At 43.9% G+C, this 19,077-nt stretch overlaps 1 protein-coding gene across 1 annotated transcript in view; it reads right to left on the bottom strand.

Moving 5' to 3' along the window:
* Positions 1 to 16,345, bottom strand: part of LOC121288138 (neuronal-specific septin-3-like) — a 362,756-nt gene extending 346,411 nt beyond the window's left edge. Inside the window, exon 1 of the mRNA XM_041206507.1 lies at positions 16,101 to 16,345. Within this exon, the coding sequence (XP_041062441.1) occupies positions 16,101 to 16,302 (202 nt within the window). The 5' untranslated portion in view covers positions 16,303 to 16,345. The remainder of the gene's footprint in view (positions 1 to 16,100) is intronic.
* Positions 16,346 to 19,077: the final 2,732 nt, after the last annotated feature.

Genomic DNA, 19,077 nt, shown 5'->3' with positions numbered 1-19,077 from the left:
ATTACCTGGAAAAACAGCCCCTCACCCCACCCATCCACAAAACCCATACCCCATCCATGCCCCATCTATGACCCTCTACCCACCCCCAGGGGTCTTTGTAGCACCGATGCCAACCCATGCCACCCCCATCCATCAACTTTTGCCTTTGCATCTGCCATATCTGCCATGGGCAAACCCTCAGAAACTTATTTAATCTCAGCATGGGTCCTAAGTGTCTATTATAGGCTTTATTTTTTTTAAAAGTCATTTGTAAAAAACATTCACTACATTTATACTCCTTCAACGAAATCTTTATAAAAAGCAAATATTTCATTCAAGTGCTTGCATCTTCTCAACAAGTCTCTTAACTTGGGCCCTTCTTGCCTCAAGCAACCTAGACACCCAGACTTGTTGCCAGGCAGAATTCAGAGTAGGTCCTATGACACCCTTCATTCCTCCATTCTACTTTAAATTCGAGACATAGCCCCAAAATAGAACAATCTCATAAATGTTGTCTTTGTAACTTATGAAAGGACAACTTTGGTGCTTTTTAAAAAAAAACACCGTGGTTATTGCATTCCAGCTGAATTAGATTATAGTCATCATAAAAACAAAGCCATAAGTGCTTCATTATCACAGTTAAGCTGTATCTGAAATTGTTCAACTACTAATCTTGTATAAAACAAACATTTCATTCAATTGTTTAATCTCTTATAAAAATAAACATTGGAATTCATAACCATTTGGAGTTGTCAATCAAATTGAAATGGAAGGCATCATGCTCTGATGCTGGAAGGTTGTAAAATCAAGTCATGCAGCACTAATCCAGCAATGATGACCTTCAGGTTTATGTCAACAGATGGCGTGAAATAGCAATAGGGGCAGATGATGATATAGCAGTAATGTCACTGGACCAGTAATCCAGGGGCCCAGGCTAATACTTTATGGATATGGGCTGAAATCGCAACACAGTAGTTGGAAGAATTTAAATTCAATTAATAAGCCTTGAATTGAAAGCTATTCTCAGTAACGGTGACCCATGACAACTATCATCAATTGTTGTAAAAACCCTCTGGTTCACTCATGTCCTTCAGGGAAAGAAGTCTGTCATGGTTGCCTGGCCTACATATGATTCCAGACCCACAGCAATGTGGTTGACCCTTACCTGTCTAGCAAGCCAATCAGTTCAAGGGCAAATAGTGATGGGTTGACAAATGTTGACCTTTCCAGTGATGCCCACATCCCATGAAACGCCAAACATGTTTTTTCAAAGATTTAAATGGCAGGACTTTTAAATGCCTTAGATGTTGACAATGACAGTTCATTTCGACACTTCTGACAGCTGCCTTTGTTAGTTCCTTTTGACACTTCTAATAGTTGTTTCTGACAGTTCATTTTGACACTTTTGACATTTCCAATGAGCTTAACAGTTAATGAATTTATGAACTTATTATGCACAGTCATGCCTACTTTTAACAATCCCAAGGTGCAGCTTACTTCTCCCAAGGGGCACTTTCCTCCCCTAAAGGGGACCTTGGACCATATCCAATGGGGTACCTTGCCTTCCAAAAGGGTACCGCACCTCCACAAAGGACTCCACAAAACTCAGACCTGCTCCTACCTGATCCAAATTGTGCACATTGTGCTTCACACACATGGGTCATCAAAATTGGACATAGGAACAGAGGTGGCCATTCAACCCTTCAAGTCTGCTCCACCATTAAATAAGGTCGTGGTTAATCTGGTTGTGGTCTCAGCTCCACTTTCCTGTCTGCCCACATAACCTTCAACTCCCCTGCCTAACAAAAATCTGGAACTCTGCCTTGAATAAATTCAAAGATCCAGCCTCCACTACTTTCTGGGGAAGAGAATTCCACACACCAATGACTCTTTGGGAGAAACTATGTCCCCTAATTTTAGTCTCCCCCACAAGAGGAAACATTCTCCGGGTATCCACCCTATCAAGTGGGGAAGTGCTGGCATAGTGGTATCGTCACTGGACTAATATTCCAGAGACCCAGGGGCCCAGGGTTTGAATCCCACCATGGCAGATGGTGAAATTTGAAATCAATTTGAACTGAAATCAGTGAAAAACTGGAATTTAAAGTCTGATGGTGACCATGAAACAGTACCAATTGTTGTAAAAGCCCATTTGGTTCACTAATGTCCTTTAGGAAAGGAAACCTGCTGTTCTTACCTGATCTGGCCTACATGTGACTCCAGACCTACAGCAATGTGGTTGACTCTTAAATGTCCTCTGAACAAGGGCAAATAGGGATGGGCAATAAATGCTGGTCTAGCCAATGATGCCCACATCCCATGAATGAATAAAAAGTCCACTCAGGATCTTATATTTTTCAAAAAGATCACACTTCTAAACTCCAATAAGTATAGATCTTTCTTCATGAGACAACCCCTTCATCCCAGGAATGAGTATAGTGAACCTTCTCGGAACTGCATCTAACACAATTAAATCTTTTTTTAAATAAGGAGGCTAACACGTTACTCCAGCTGTGGTCTCACCAAGGCCCTGTACAGCTGCAGTAAAACTTCCCTACTTTTATATTCCAATCCCTTTGCAATAAACACTAACATTCCAAAACAAGAACAGAATTACCTGGAAAAACTCAGCAGGTCTGGCAGCATCGGCGGAGAAGAAGAGATTTGACGTTTCGAGTCCTCATGACCCTTCGACAACTTGAGTGAGTCCAAGAAAGAGGTGAAATATAAGCTGGTTTAAGGTGTGTGGGGGGCGGGGGGGGGGGGGGGGGGGGGGGGGGGGGGGGGGCGGGGAGCTGGTGGGAAGAGAGAGAGAGAGAGGTGGGGGGGGGGTGGTGTGGTTGCAGGGACAAACAAGCAGTGATAGAAGCAGATCATCAAAAGATGTCACAAACAACAGAACAAAAGAACACATAGGTGTTAAAAGTTGGTGATATTATCTAAATGAATGTGCTAATTAAGAATGGATGGTAGGGCACTCAAGGTATAGCTCTAGTGGGGGTGGGGGGAGCATAAAAGATTTAAAAATATTTAAAAATAACGGAAATAGGTGGGAAAAGAAAAATCTATATAATTTATTGGAAAAAAACAAAAGGAAGGGGGAAGAAACAGAAAGGGGGTGGGGATGGAGGAGGGAGCTCAAGACCTAAAGTTGTTGAATTCAATATTCAGTCCGGAAGGCTGTAAAGTGCCTAGTCGGAAGATGAGGTGTTGTTCCTCCAGTTTGCGTTGGGCTTCACTGGAACAATGCAGCAAGCCAAGAACAGACATGTGGGCAAGAGAGCAGGGTGGAGTGTTGAAATGGCAAGCGACAGGGAGGTTTGGGTCATTCTTGCGGACAGGTGTTCTGCAAAGCTGTCGCCCAGTTTACGTTTGGTCTCTCCAATGTAGAGGAGACCGTATTGGGAGCAACGAATGCAGTAGACTAAGTTGGGGAAAATGCAAGTGAAATGTTGCTTCACTTGAAAGGAGTGTTTGGGCCCTTGGACGGTGAGGAGAGAGGAAGTGAAGGGGCAGGTGTTACATCTTTTGCGTGGGCATGGGGTGGTGCCATAGGTGGGGGTTGAGGAGTAGAGGGTGATGGAGGAGTGGACCAGGGTGTCCCGGAGGGAACGATCCCTATGGAATGCCGACAGTTGGGGTGAAGGGAAGATGTGTTTGGTAGTGGCATCATGCTGAAGTTGGCAGAAATGGCGGAGGATGATCCTTTGAATGCGGAGGCTGGTGGGGTGATAAGTGAGGACAAGGGGGACCCTATCATGTTTCTGGGAGGGAGGAGAAGGCGTGAGGGCGGATGCACGGGAGATGGGCCGGACATGGTTGAGGGCCCTGTCAACGACCGTGGGTGGAAAACCTCGGTTAAGGAAGAAGAAGGACATGTCAGAGGAACTGTTTTTGAAGGTAGCATCATCAGAACAGATGCAACAGAGGCGAAGGAACTGAGAGAATGGGATGGAGTCCTTACAGGAAGCGGGGTGTGAGGAGCTGTAGTCGAGGTAGCTGTGGGAGTCGGTGTGTTTGTAATGGATATTGGTGGACAGTCAATCACCAGAGATTGAGACAGAGAGGTCAAGGAAGGGGAGGGAAGTGTCAGAGATGGACCACGTGAAAATGATGGAGGGGTGGAGATTGGAAGCAAAATTAATAAATTTTTCCAAGTCCGGACGAGAGCATGAAGCAGCACCGAAGTAATCATCGATGTACCGGAGAAAGAGTTGTGGAAGGGGGCCGGAGTAGGACTGGAACAAGGAATGTTCCACATACCCCATAAAGAGACAGGCATAGCTGGGGCCCATGTGGGTACCCCTAGTCACACCTTTTATTTGGAGGAAGTGAGAGGAGTTGAATGAGAAATTGTTCAGTATGAGAACAAGTTCAGCCAGACGGAGGAGAGTAGTGGTGGATGGGGATTGTTCGGGCCTCTGTTCGAGGAAGAAGCTAAGGGCCCTCAGACCATCCCGGTGGGGGATGGAGGTGTAGAGGGATTGGACGTCCATGGTGAAGAGGAAGCGGTTGGGGCCAGGGAACTGGAAATTGTTGATGTGACGTAAGGTGTCAGAGGAATCATGGATGTAGGTGGGAAGGGACTGGACAAGGGGAGAGAGAAGGAAGTCAAGATAAAGAAATGAGTTCTGTGGGGCAGGAGCAAGCTGAGACGATCGGTCTACCGGGACAGTTCTGTTTGTGGATTTTGGGTAGGAGGTAGAAGCGGGCCGTCCAAGGTTGGGCGACTATCAGGTTGGAAGCTGTGGGAGGAAGATCCCCAGAGGAGATGAGGTCAGTGACAGTCCTGGAAACAATGGCTTGATGTTCAGTGGTGGGGTCATGGTCCAGGGAGAGGTAGGAGGAAGTGTCTGCGAGTTGACGCTCAGCCTCCGCGAGGTAGAGGTCAGTGCGCCAGACAACAACAGCACCACCCTTGTCAGCGGGTTTGATGACAATGTCAGGGTTGGACCTGAGAGAATGGAGTGCAGTAAGTTCAGAGAGAGAGAGATTAGAATGGGTGAGAGGAGCAGAGAAATTGAGACGACTAATGTCGCGCCGACAGTTCTCAATAAAAAGATCAAGAGAAGGTAAGAATCCAGAGGGAGGGGTCCAGGTGGAGGGAGAATATTGGAGGTGGGTGAAAGGATCCGTTGAACGGGGAGAGGACTCCTGCCCAAAGAAGTGAGCCCGGAGACGAAGACGGCGGAAGAAGAGTTCAGCATCATGCCGAGCCCGAAATTCATTGAGGTGAGGGCGTAAGGGTATGAAACTAAGTCCTTTGCTGAGCACAGAATGTTCAGCATCGGAGAGGGGAAGGTCAGGGGGTATAGTGAATACAAGGCTGGGGTTGGGATTGGAAGATGGGGTGGGGACGGAGGGACAGGCAGGGGTGGAGGGTCCTAGATGGGTGTTGGTGTCAATGAGTTGTTGGAGCTTGCGTTCCTTAGCACTTGAGAGAAAGAGAAAGTTTCTTGTTGAGGCGTCGGTTGAGCCGAAGAATAAAATGAAACTGGGGGCACGCGCAGCTTTGAAAAAGGGTACGGCGGTGCTGCTGGAGGGAGAGGTCGAGTGTGTTCATATGGCGGCACATGGCACTGAGTGTGGATTTCAGAATGTGACGGGAACAGCAGTCCGAGAAACGTTTTATGTCCCGGAGATATCTGTAATCCTGGGTGGGTTCGAAACATGAGGGGTGGAATTTCAGTTTAAATCCGCATGGGGTAAGTCGGAGATGGAGACAGTCACTGAGAAAGGAGATATGGCTGTGAAAGCGGGTTTTAGTAAACACCTTGTCAAACACCAGGAGAGAAATGGAAAGCAATGAAGGTGAGCAAGGCAAAAGAGAGATACGGAAATCTTGTCGCAGAGACGAACAGAACTTCTTCAAGGAGGTAGGCATTTCTTGAAGAGCAGTGGCAGTCAACTAAACACAGAGATAAAAACAAAAAAACTGCGGATGCTGGAAATCCAAAACAAGAACAGAATTACCTGGAAAAACTCAGCAGGTCTGGCAGCTAACATTCCATTTGCCTTCCTAATCACTTGCTGTACCTGTAATTAACTTTTTCTAATTCATGTACCCACCACACCTAGTTATCCTCTGCACTACCCAGTTCTGCAATCTTTCTCTTTTTAAATAGTATACTGCTTTTCTATTCTACCTGCCAAGGTGAACAAGTTCATATTTACCCATATTATACTCCATCTGCCAAATTTTTGCTCACTCACTTAACCTGTCGATATCCATTTGCAGACTCCCTACCTCCGCTTGACAACTTACTTGTCTATCTATCTTGGTGTCATCGGCAATTTTAGGTACCATGCATTCTGTTCCTTCAACCAAGTCATTGATGTAGATTGTAAATAGTTGAGGACCCAGCACTGATCCCTGTGGCACTCCATTAGTTACAGCTTGCCAATCCAAAAAAGACCCATTTATCCCTACTCTCTGCTTCCTGTTGGCCAACCTATACTTTACCCATGCTAATATGTTACCCCCCATACCATGTGCTCTTATCTTATGTAGTAACCTTTGATGTGGTACCTGATCAAATGCCTTTTGGAAATTCAAGTACACCACATCTCCCGGTTCCCCTTTATCCCCTTGAATATTACTTGGTCAAAAACTCTAACTGATTAGTTAAACACAATTTCCCTCTCATAAAGCCATGTTGACTCTGCCTTATCAAATCGTTATTTTCTAAGTATCCTGCTGTAACCTCCTTAATAATGGACTCTAGCACTTTCCCGATGCTGTTTTATATGGGCAGCTGCCTCCACAAGGCATGTATGCACAAATCCGGATCCGGGCCTTTTCCTGCTGCCATGAACATAGTAGGTACCATGTTCAGGGGCAGGATTTCTGATTTTTGGCCTCTTCTGCCATTTTTGCAATGATGGAGAGGCTGTTGTTGCGAAAGTCCAGGCCTTAGTCTCTGAGTTTCACTGAGCAAGTGTTAGGAGTGTCAGGTTTTATAAATGATTATACTTTAAACTGTCTATTTAATACCAAAATAAAATGGAGTTGGGGGTTTAGAAGATAGCTAATTAGCATTTCTACCTGGATACAAGGCCCATATGATTCACCTTGTCAGGGAGAGGGGAAGAGTCCATAACGAGCCATAGTAGTATCGTGTTACCAGGTTTCCTAAGATGCCACTGAACCTCACAGACCCAAGGGAGGCTGCAAGAATCAGAGAGAGAGACACACACAGAGAGAGCAGGACAACAAAGGCAGATAGTCCTGAATCTGAAGCAGAGAAAATGCTATTCCTATTGTTGCCCATGCAGATTGCAGATGGGGACTTGCACTCAGATTGAAGAGACCGAGTTCACGGGGATCTAAAGGAGGCTGAAAGATCCACCTAGCTTAAGCTAGGAGAAAAGGAATCTCCAGTGTAACCTTCAAAGTGGAAGCCAGTTCTGGGATTAGAATTTATCTGGCTGGGTAAGGAAAAAGGAAGCAGACCACTGGGAGCAGAGAACAGCTTTGGATTGGTTCCAGAAGAATGAAGTGTCCACTTCAGGGACAGTGTAAAGTATAACTGTGGCGGGGGATGGTTGGTCATGTGAAAAGTCACATGGGGGATCTTTTCTGTAGTTTAAAGTATAAGTTATCTACTGGTTAGTCGATGTTGTTTTTAGTATAAGTCTTAAAACTTGAGATCTTGTTGTGTGATCCTTTCACTCAGTCACTGAGAATTCAAATATCTTTTTAAAAGTTAGTGGTCTCTACAGGGAGCATAACACATGGGGCATTACCAGTAAAAATCACTATTTCCACAGATATTTCTGATTGGTGAGAAATAGAGTGATATCAGCTTTAAGGTTAGGGGGAGCCCAGGCATAATTACATTTGGAAATGTTTAGGCTAAAAGGTAAATGCTTTTTGGCATTTTCAGGTTAAACCAATAATGCCAATGTATTATAAATAATAAAATTACAGAGATGCAAAAGGAGAAAGTAACTGAATAGATAGATAGTATCTGGAAAATGTTAATGACAGAAAAACATGTACCTGCTCCGATGCTTATGTATTTATATGATCAGTTAACCAGGGGTTGAATTTTGCAGAGTACCAGGGACCCCATTCCCCATGCAGACCCCTCTGCCCTGGACGACAAAGTCAGGGCCTATCAGGCTATTAACTGGTTTAAGGGGAGACTTCCACCCCATCTGGGTAGGAGCCCCACTTCTGAGAGCTGCCAGCCAATCAAATGGCCGGCAGCTCTCTGGTCCCAGCAGCGCCACCAGGAGTGGTGGCCACTGCAGAGATTGCATGCAGTCCCCAAATATGAGGAGCCAGAGTGAAAAGTGAGTCTGTGCAGGGGAGGGAGGGGGGGTGGGGCAGTTAATCACAGACCCGTAACATTTTAAGCACCCCCCTGCCTCCAAACCTGCCCTGGTTGTGGGAGCGGTGGGGGGTGGGGGTGGGGGTGGGGGTGGGGGGGGTGGCGGTGTGGAAATGAGGCATGGGTGTAAACTCCAACTCCAGGTCAACCAATTTGCCCCTTTTTTTCTGATAGCCTGACATCATTGTTAACTGGTGGTCTCAAGAGAGAAAAAAAGCTTTTATTTTAACAACATCTGTGCCTAGGCCCATCTAAGAGAGAAGACAAAGAATTCCTTTCAATGTGAAACTGAATCCGTTCTAGGATATACAATAAAGGGCATCATCCAACCTGTACAACTTCATAGCAACAAGGTCAACATCCTAAGTTGCTGCTTCATAAAGAAGGTCGGCTATTAAATTGGAAGTTGCATTTCTTGTTTCCTAACCTAGCACTCCTTGTCACACTGAAAACAGTTACACAAAGTAAAGATTAGGGCAATTGCTCAGTTGGTGAAAAATCCTATTTTGTGATTTGATCAGTCCAGCCAGGACTGTCCCTAATATCACGGGGAGATCCATGCAGACCAACAATACAAAGTGAATAGGCTGTGAATTATGTCAATCTGAAGACACGCCCAAGGTAGCAGAACTAATCACGAGTCTTCCTAGAGGAAGACATTTCAGCATCTGCATCGGGTGAAACATAACTTCAAGATTGTTTTTATGCTTCCAATAGCACCTTACAGGGTGGCCTCTGACGGTACACTCACTAGTGGAGATAACCCCGTAGCATTAAATGGCGGAAGAAAGACGTCAGGTTTCATCAACTCTGCTGGCGTCCAGATGCCGAATAATGTGAATTGCTGAGGGTGGAGAAAGAAAACAACTTCGTTCAACAATGTGCGTCTGAGAGCGCTGGAATTGGTGGAAATCTGATAAAAATCAATAAAGATCTTAATCAGAAAGCCACTCATTTGATTATACGATGAATTAAAGAGAACTTGCCAGGGACAAGACAAGGCAAGCACACAGCACCGAGAATTCAGTCTTGTTATTGAGCCAAGATGATGCAGTGATGACACATCTTCAAAATATTTATCCCCCATTTTAACAGATATCCTTTCAGGTCGTCAGGAAGTATGCAGGGAGTGACAGGAAGACCGACAGTTTAGTGGAGGGATGGTAGACGCAATTCAACGCAGAGAAAGGTGAAGTGGTCCATTTTGCGAAAAGAACAGTGAAAGGATGTACACCCTGTAGAGTAAAAATCCGTGGAGGGACAGAGAGACCTATTGGTGCAGGTAGACCGATCTTTAAAAGGTGCGAACACTGGTAGAAAAGACCTTACAAAAGGCAAATGGGATTCTGGGCCACAGTTTTATTCCAGTGGGCTCTGAGGCAGGGTGCAGTGTGAAATTGCATGGGACGGGATTTCCTCTGGGATCCCACCCAGATCCCACCCACCCTGGTCACGATTTTACGCTGGGGCGAGCAAGGCCTCGGAAGGGAAGCCTGCCCTTGCCCCAATTAAGGCCCTTAAGTGGTCGCTTACTAGCTTACTTTTCCCACCCAGCCTCAATTTTTATGCTGGCGGACAGATGGCAGCACAAAATGAACAGATTTTGATCTCGGGTGGGAAACAGGGTTGGGGGTGGGGGGGGGGGCCTCTCCACCAGAAGCCCCCTTCTGACTGGGGGCGCCCTCCCTTAAGGCTTGGTGCCCTCCAGACATTCCTCTCCCCACTTAGCCTAACCCCTGGAACCTCGATCACCCCCCCCTCCCCCCTTACAGCGCCCCCTGGCCTTCCCTGCCCTCCTTGCCCTGGGACCCCTGCCACTAACCTCTCCACCAGCTCCCAGCAGCTACTTCCAGGCAGCTCCCTGCAGTGCCTCTTCCAGCCACTGCAGCGCTGTTCCTGGAGAGACTGGAGAGCTGCCAATCAGATTGGCCAGCATTCTTCAAGGCAGGATTTCCTCCAGGCGATGGGCAGAAGTCCTACTTTATGCCAATCAACACTCATTTAGAGTGTGAAATGGCATCGGGCCTGCTGGAGTTGGTGGGGATGTGTTCCCCACCGACTCTTTGGATGGTGCCATCCTGAAAATTCAGGCCCTGGTTTTATATATACGGTCAAAAGATATAAAAGTAACTGATGCAGAATTTGTAGGATAATTGGGGCACAGTCAGGTTAGTTGTGGACATCTCACTACGGATAGGAGCCATGGAAAGTCTACATGGAAGAAATTAAATCTGGACTGGGAGATCAAAGTTATGAAGAAAGTCTTGAGAATTTGGATTTTATTCCACTGGACCAGAGGAGGTTAAAATGGGGATCTGGTAGGTAAGATTACAAGGATCTGACATGGGATTTGAGAAATCTGGAAAGTTGAGAGGGTATGATATCCCAGGTGTGATAGTCTGTGCTCAGGGCCTTCATGTCACGCTTGCGAGCATCCTTAAAGCGGAACGTTGGGCGCCCCATTGGTTGCCTGGCTCCAGCTACCTCACCACACGGAAGGCCCTTGGGTAGATGACCATGTTCCATCCTGCGGAAGTGCCCAATCCACCAAAGCCGCCTCTGTTTGATGGGTGCCAACACACTTGGGGTGCTCCACCTTTGAGAGGACTGCCCCATTCACAATTTGGTCCTGCCAGGTTATCTTCACAATGCACCGCAGACAGCAAAGATGGAAATTATTGAGGTTATATGGTGAAGTCATAGATTCAGATGTATCACTAGAATGAAGGAGGCAGTTAAGAAAAAAAAAAAAGATTTCCTACAGGATTATTAGAAAGTGAAAGTTTTTGCGCGAGTGGCTACTGAGATAGACACTATAACTGTTTAAAAGGGAACTGAATATAAGAAAGGTATAAAGAAAATGGCAGGGAAATGAAATTAGAATACAAAACTGTAGTTAAAAAGTTAGCAATGGTATAGCATTATGTACAAAATTCTCTTCTTCTGTGCTACAATTTCTATGACAACAATGGGTGGATTCATACCATGGCACCAAGGGAAATAGAGCTTGTTGAGTTATTATAATGGCATAATTGGCACCAATCGCTCTTAAGGGATTTGGAAACACCTTGTGGGTTCATTTCTTAAGACAAGGCATACGAGAACAGTTATACATAGGTATAAAGCTTGAAGACATCAGAGCTGTGTGTGTATATGTGTGCGTGCTCTACTCAAAGCAAAAGTGAAACTAAGACTGGTTACACATGACATTTCCCTTCTTGTGATATACTGCTGATATCCCTTAAAGGCATATTACCACAGGTTTGCAGGTTCAATCCCTGGTGTGTGCTGAATCAGCCAATCTCAACCAGGGTGACTTAGAGTGCGTTAGTGGGACTCATCATCCTGAGGCCAGCACTGAGTAATGCCAGGGTGCTTACTCTTGATTGCTGTCAAGAGATCATTAGGCTCAATCGTTATTCTGCTCTGTATCCAATCTCAGCCCTGCTAAGTAAGGAAATGCAGCATGTGGCCTCTTCCAGTAGAGGCAAGAGAAATTGGAGAAAAAAGGTCATGATTAAGTGGTTCCTAACAGCAACTGGAGACCCATTCAGCAACTGGATAGTCCAGACAGTTAGTCCAGGAAGATCAAAGATGTGAAATAACTTAAGAATAGAAAAAACTGTTGGAAAATGGAATGCATGAAAAATAACAGATAATTGGAAGAAGAAAAAAAGTCTTCACTTGTGGGCTATACACAATATCCTCTAATTTAAAAGAGTAACACCCACACTTCCAACCCTCACCCATTTCCATCACGACTGTACATTTGGCTGCTAGGAGGTGGCTGCCAATGGCTTGAATGACTCAATTCAAGGACTTTGAGACCTTGGAGGTGAAATTGGACATCGACAGGGATGCACAACAGGCAACACTGCATTGGTTACATATTACACGCTCTATACAATGTGCAGCCAAAGCATTTCTGCCTAATTTGCATCTCCCCACAATGTCCAATTTGACCCCTAAAATTTCCAGTGGGGGAAGCACCTGCACCCAACTCAATGCTTCCTCTTTACCCTTACAGCATTGTCCAAGACTGGGAATTGGATGCCAGAGACACACACAATGAAAACACATCATCAAATGAAGCATTTTACACAACCCTTATGGAATGCTGACAATAGCAGATTGTTGAAGGTGATTACTAATAGTCCTTACAAAGGAATTTTACATTTGGAAAAAAAATGCAAAAAAATTATTGGTGCCTATGCTACGTAACCAGCTGTGTCAAACACATTATACAACAAGCCAATAAAAAGGATAATGAGCACAAATTAGAACTACATAAAAGACAGAAACAAAGCTAAATGAAAAATGTCTCTATCGTAGTTCTTTAACGTTGTGCAAAAATACTTTGACATTCCCCTTTTGGCAAGCATTCAAAACATGAAAATATTAATAAACGTCACAAAGGAATTCATTTAAAGGAAGATTCATTTGAACAAAATCTGCTAATTTTGGACAAATCTGTTTTCTTTCCATTTCAATAGGGTTGCGGTGAGTGGAAATGTTAAACTTAAATGCTAAGTACTCCTTGTCACCTATCCAGAAGTAGCAAACTGTGGCTGATTTGGACATTTACACATTGGTGATCTATGCTAGCTTCTTATTTTAATCACCATCAGTACAATACGCTGCCAATTTGCAGCATGTACATCCAGTGTGGTATGTACCCATGGGTAAATCATCTTTGAACGAGATATATATTGCAAACTTGCAATCAGAAAGGAGGCACAATGCAGCATTCACTTTGTAGGATAACCCTGTAACTATTTCATCACCTGTGTGGAAAATCTACTGCCTTCTTTAATTGCAAACTCTGAATAGTGTTCCATTTGTATTTCATAATCTTTGAAGTACAGGTTGCCAGAAACTGAGTTCCCCATCTCAGCTGGGACAGAATGGGGCAATTTTAAGGCATTTTATAAGCAGAGGTGCACATCAAAGTACAGTGTCCTCTCAGCCTCTGCAGGGGCATTGCCTCTCCAGCCCTTACCTCACTTCCCTCGTTCCCACAACCCCAGTGCCACCCTGTCCTGTCAAACTCCTCCCCCCCCACCGGCAACATTAACGTTATTTAGTAATAGGACAGCTCTTATCCAAATTGAACTAGTTCGTCCAGGGATATAGTGAAAATCTTTGTTGAATGTGACATGGAAGCATTCTTGAGTTGATGTCGGAAAAGAATATTTAAAAACATTTTATAGAATTTTACAGCACAGAAATGGCCAACTGGCTTATGCTGGTATAATAAAAGCAAAATATTGCATACGCCGGAGATCTGAAATCAAGACAGAATGTGCCAGAAAAACTCAGCTAGTCTGGCAGCTCCGTTGGAGGGAGAAACAGAGTTAATATTTCGTGTCCAACATTACCCTTCTGCGGGTTCTGAAGAATCCATGTTGGATTTGAAACGTTAACTCAGCCTATGCTGGTGCTTATCCTTCACGTGAGTTTCATCCCACCCTATCAATATGTTCCTTCTATTCCTTCCTTCTTCTTCTTCATGTATTTATTTAATTTCATCTCTAATTATGAATAGTCAGAGCTTGCCCACAACTGATAATGGGTGCCAATGAGACAAGGGGTTTTGTAAACAGCAAGGAGGATGGTAAAAAAATCTCACCAGGACATAGACGGGCATTCAGGAGGAATTGTCACTTAATGGAGAAAAGTGGCAAGGAAATCGAGGATCGGCTTACGAACTCAATGGAATGGGCAATGGGACCAATTGGATAGCTCTTTTTTCTGATTCTATGAGAAGGCACTAAGGGAACAAATACACAATTTCTTGAACTTGCGAGTGCAGATGGATGAAACCACAAAAAAACCTCAACAGCCTCTTGAGTTTTATACATAGGGATACAAAATACAAGACCAAAGCAATTATGATAAATTTGTACAATGCAATGATCAGTCTATATATAGAGTTCTATGTGTAGATTCATGCTCATCCTAGAAAGTACACTAAAGTCAAAAAATATGTACAGCATTGGGTGAGAAACTAAATTCTGAGAGGATACTTGTGATCTTGGGATTGTTTTCGTTAGAACAGAGAAAACCAAGAGGAGATTCAATTATGTTTTGAAATTACGAAGACTTAGAGACTGACAAGTCTTCATACTTGCACCAGAAACAATTGCAACCCTCAGGGGAAAAATGGATAAAGGTTTGTAGCAAATGAAAATACAGGGCAACTGCATGACAACAGGGCAGTGGGCTTACTCTATCAGAAGTTCATTACTGATATGATGGGCTGAAGAACCTCCTATTGCACTTTAAATCTCTGATCATAGAAAAGTACAGCAGTGAAGAAGGCCACTCAGTCCGTCAATTCTCCATCAACTATTTCAAAGAGCAATCCAGCTGGTCTCAGACTTCTGCTCTTTCCTCAAACCCTTGCAATTTTTTCTCCTACAAGTATTCATCCAATGTCCTTTTGAAAGTTGCTGGTCAACCTGTTTCCAACTCATTAACTTCCAACCTAGGTTGAAAGGTCCTCTCTAGCCCTTCATAATTGCCATATGGTAAGTTTAAAAATAAGGACTAAAATATGCTATTACATCTGTAAGCGCAACCATACACAAATTTGAAGAGCTGGTGACAGAGATGATTAAAACAATTAGCTCTAGTGGCTCTTTTGCTGCAAAAATAATTTTAGTAAAAGGCATTGTTAAATTATGAAATATAGAGAATAAAATGTCATTACTGGTTTCAACCCAAAGATTAACTCCACCCATTGTTTCAGAGAACCCGATTACTCAAGTTAAGAGGACTTCTTCACTTATGTCGAACAGTGTTGAGTATCCTATATTAACTTTATAATCACTAAGTATTTATTGTCAAATTATAACATGAAAAATGCATTCACTTTTGAAGTGAAAGATGAAAATTAGAAGATGCTGAATAATTCAAAACCATCTATCGTGAAACTTAAAAGCAACAACATTAACCGGCATTCAGAACAATATTGTAACACCTCTTAATGAATTGTTTCTTCAAATTATAGAATCAATGAGAAAACACATTCATCCCATCAAGTTTGAACTCATTTCAGTTCAACTGAAAATAACTACTCTAATCTCAGTTCCCTGTTTGCTTTCTCCCTGTACCCTTTTATATACTTCCCTTTCAATTACTTATCCAATTCTCTTTTAACTAACTGCTCAAAGAACCTGGATGTAAAAATGGCTCCTAACCTACCTTCTGATGGGCTGAAAGGTCACCCTGCGCCAGAATTTTTATGATTCTTTGAAACAAAGCAACTCTAAAGGAAAAAGACAATGCAAAAATCTGCAATGGTAGCTTCAAGTACAAAGCACACAGATTTGCCACCTTTCCCCTCAAATCATTGATCTGCCAAATTTCTCCTCTTTTCTGAAGGCATGGCCTCCTTGCAAGCTTCTCCGGTTTCACACCCGAGTGTCTATTACTCGCGTCAGAGCCATCATTGCAAGCATCAGCAGTCTATTCGGCTGCAAGGCTTATCTCAAACCTGCCCTCACCCTCCTTCCACACATTGAGGGCAATTTAAGGTATTAACACACATTTTAATAAGCCATGGCCCTGAATACTAAAAAGCCTATCAGCCATTTTGTAAACCGTTCTCTCAATTTGCAATCTTTGCTAAGAACTGGGTTGGGCTTATTTGAAATACAAGTCCTGAAAAATGAGCGACAGTTCTTTGTATGCAAATTAATGAATTAATTTGTGCTTCCAACATGAAACAATAGGATGCAAGCTTTATACATTTAATAAAGAGCACTCAAAGATATGTCTTACCTTGTTTCTTGAGCTGCATGTTTACTTCTGTTTCAAGACTTAGATCCTGATTTTCCTTTTCCACTTTTCCGTCATGGTAGATACTCTCTGACACTTTGAAGTCGGGACCGAGATAGGTTATTCCCAAGTCGACTGATTTTGAGAAGGAAGGATTCCTCTTCACCTCAGCTCCCAGATTTTCCTTTATCTGTGGACTCAACATCGGATCCTCACTCAGTATTGAATTCCGCGTCAGCCTTGCTTGGAAACCTGGCACGGAGGTTCGAGCAGGAGTGCTGACTTGAACAGTTTGCGGCTGGGTCACCAACCTGAACTGGGGCATCTGATGCACGGACTGAGGGCTGGACTCTGCGTTCACAGCAGGAGGAGTGAATTCTCCAGACTGATGCATGCTACTGCGCACAGAGATCATTGAGACAGCCTGTTTGGATCTTGCCAAGGAAACTGGGGAAGAACTCGCACTTGTTACATTCTGGCTCATTTGTGATCTTGGCTGCAGTCTTACTGAGAGGTCAGTGCCCGTATTTGGAGTCTCCAGAGCTTTATTCATGGAATCAACAAGATCGTTGGAAAAGGAATTATTAGGTACAGACCTTGTTTCTCGTAGATTTTGTACAGAATTCAAGCGTAAACTGGGGAAGTTATCAACTGAAGTGATCCGCACCTCTCTTTGTTCCATTCTTGTATTTGGTACTTGGCCTGGCATGCTGCTTTGTATAAGCTGAGGCCGTGCCACAGAATGTGGAGACGCACTTGATTTAAGCAATGGTTTCGATGATGGTTTGTTTTCCAGAGTTAGGTCCTCGTCAGCAATGTGTAGATCAAGGGATGACATGGAACCATGACTGGCTGTACCTTCATTCACAGATGGCTCTACTTCTGAAGGGAACATGTTGCCCTGTGATGAATATTTCTTCAAAGCTGCTGATGACACATGGTTTGCCTGAATACCCAAATCGTTGTGTCCCAATGGACTTTGAAGTGGGCTTGACAGCGAGTTTAATCTTGAAGGTGATGGATATACAAGGCTAGATGTAGAACCATGCAGGCAGTCATTACCGATATCAGGTCTGGAGGATGGAGTAAAGCCACTTGGATTTATTTTGCTCTGGAAGGAGGAGACACGTGCTAAAGTGGCTGCTGTACTCCCATTAGCCCTGGGAAGGGGTTTGGAACCTTGATTAAAGGATTGGCTGGAAGTAACCTTTCTATACTGAGTTGAACCAGGCGCTGGAATAGGACTTGAATTCCTACTGATCCTCATGTGATACGAAGGTGGAGGTGGTGTGCTGGTAACAAAGCTTTCCGTGGCCTTGGATGACAACACTCCTGGGCCAGGAGTAAAAGGAGAGTTCAGCGGAGAAGTAGGTGAAAACGGTGGTCCGTCATCTACATCATCAATTTCAAAAGACCGTTTCAGGGCTGTTGATGTATAAAAGTAAATAGAAATATAGGTTGATTTATTTTTCTAAAAAAATTAACCACTTAAATAAGATTATACATTGTAAAAATATGGCTCGATGGATGCTTGGGGCCTGTGTTAAGGACATCGGGACATTAGTATTGCTGAAAAAATACATTCTTGTCAAAGCTTTTCATCTTGTACTCATCACGACAATTGCAAGAATACCAATGTCAGGGGACACAACAGCTTAATACTGTATGAGAAGAGAGTGCTGATTGGTTGGCAAGTGGACACTGGCAGAGGCATTGCCATGGAGAATGCACCGGTTAATGGTGACTTACAGTTAACTGCCAAGCATTGTTTAAAATTTAAACCAGGCAGCTTGACTCTGGATTAGTCAAGGCATTGCCCTGAGGAATAAGTCAGTGAATAGCTGTCACTTAGTTTGTTTAGCTGAAACAGGCGCAATGTGTGTACATGTTCTTTCATGTAAAGAACAGGGCCCTGGGTATTAATATCTGTAGCTCCCAGTACATGTAAATGTTCCAGATTGCGAGTCTGACTGACAATCTTAAATTGGTTGTCAGCGTAATTTTTAGCACACTGAGGATTATTTAGCAAATGTTGGCCAATCGCGGAATCACATCTAATGTTGGACACTGTGTTTTGAGTTTTGCAAGAATGATAAAGTGTGAAATGATCTGGTCAGGGTAGCCATTATCCCGCAGGATTCCTTTGATGCGCCTATTTCAGCATCAAGCTTGCATGGTGAGCAAATGGCTTGGGCCCTATTTACAAGGTTGCTGATAAGACCAACCTTATAGCTTGTGGTACTGTAGGAATCCCAATGTGTGTATTGACCAGTGAAGATAAGCTTGCACTCTATATTGTGCAAACTCATGAACAGGCCTAAGGACATCACTTTCGGCCCTAAAAAGTGTCCAGTCTACCTCAGATTATCCTGGAAGGGCAAGGTATCTCATAAAGCTGAGCAACAGGGGAAGTTAGCTGTTTCACGCTGCTACTATACGAGTGGTATTCACCACTAACAGGAGGCTGCCATCAAGCCAAAAAGGCGTTCTGCCTGTCACACAAATGAGTAGTATGGTCTATGAATTTCAGTGCCAGTGTGACACTAGGTATGTAGGCCGAATGTCCCAAAGACTGGTAGATCATATCAAACAGCATGTCCTTTCCATTGATAAAAACAAAAAACTATGGATGCTGGAAATCCAAAACAAAAACAGAATTACCTGGAAAAACTCAGCAGGTCTGGCAGCATCGGCAAGTTTAATTAGCACATTCCTTTAGATAATATCACCAACTTCAACACCTATGTGTTCTTTTGTTCTGTTGTCTGTGACATCTTTTGATGATCTGCTTCTATCACCGCTTGCTTGTCCCTACAACCACACCATCCCCCCTCCACTTCTCTCCCCCCACCCAACACCGCCCCCTCCCCCTTAAACCACACACCTTAAACCAGCTTATATTTCACCCCTTCCTTGGATTCACCTAGTTTGTTGAAGGGTCATGAGGACTCGAAACGTCAACTCTTTTCTTCTCCACCGA

Source organism: Carcharodon carcharias, chromosome 15 (assembly GCF_017639515.1).
Source record: "Carcharodon carcharias isolate sCarCar2 chromosome 15, sCarCar2.pri, whole genome shotgun sequence".
Classification (NCBI taxonomy): domain Eukaryota; kingdom Metazoa; phylum Chordata; class Chondrichthyes; order Lamniformes; family Lamnidae; genus Carcharodon; species Carcharodon carcharias.
The sequence above is the reverse complement of the archived record's forward strand: the minus strand, read 5'-3'. Positions and strand labels throughout refer to the sequence as shown.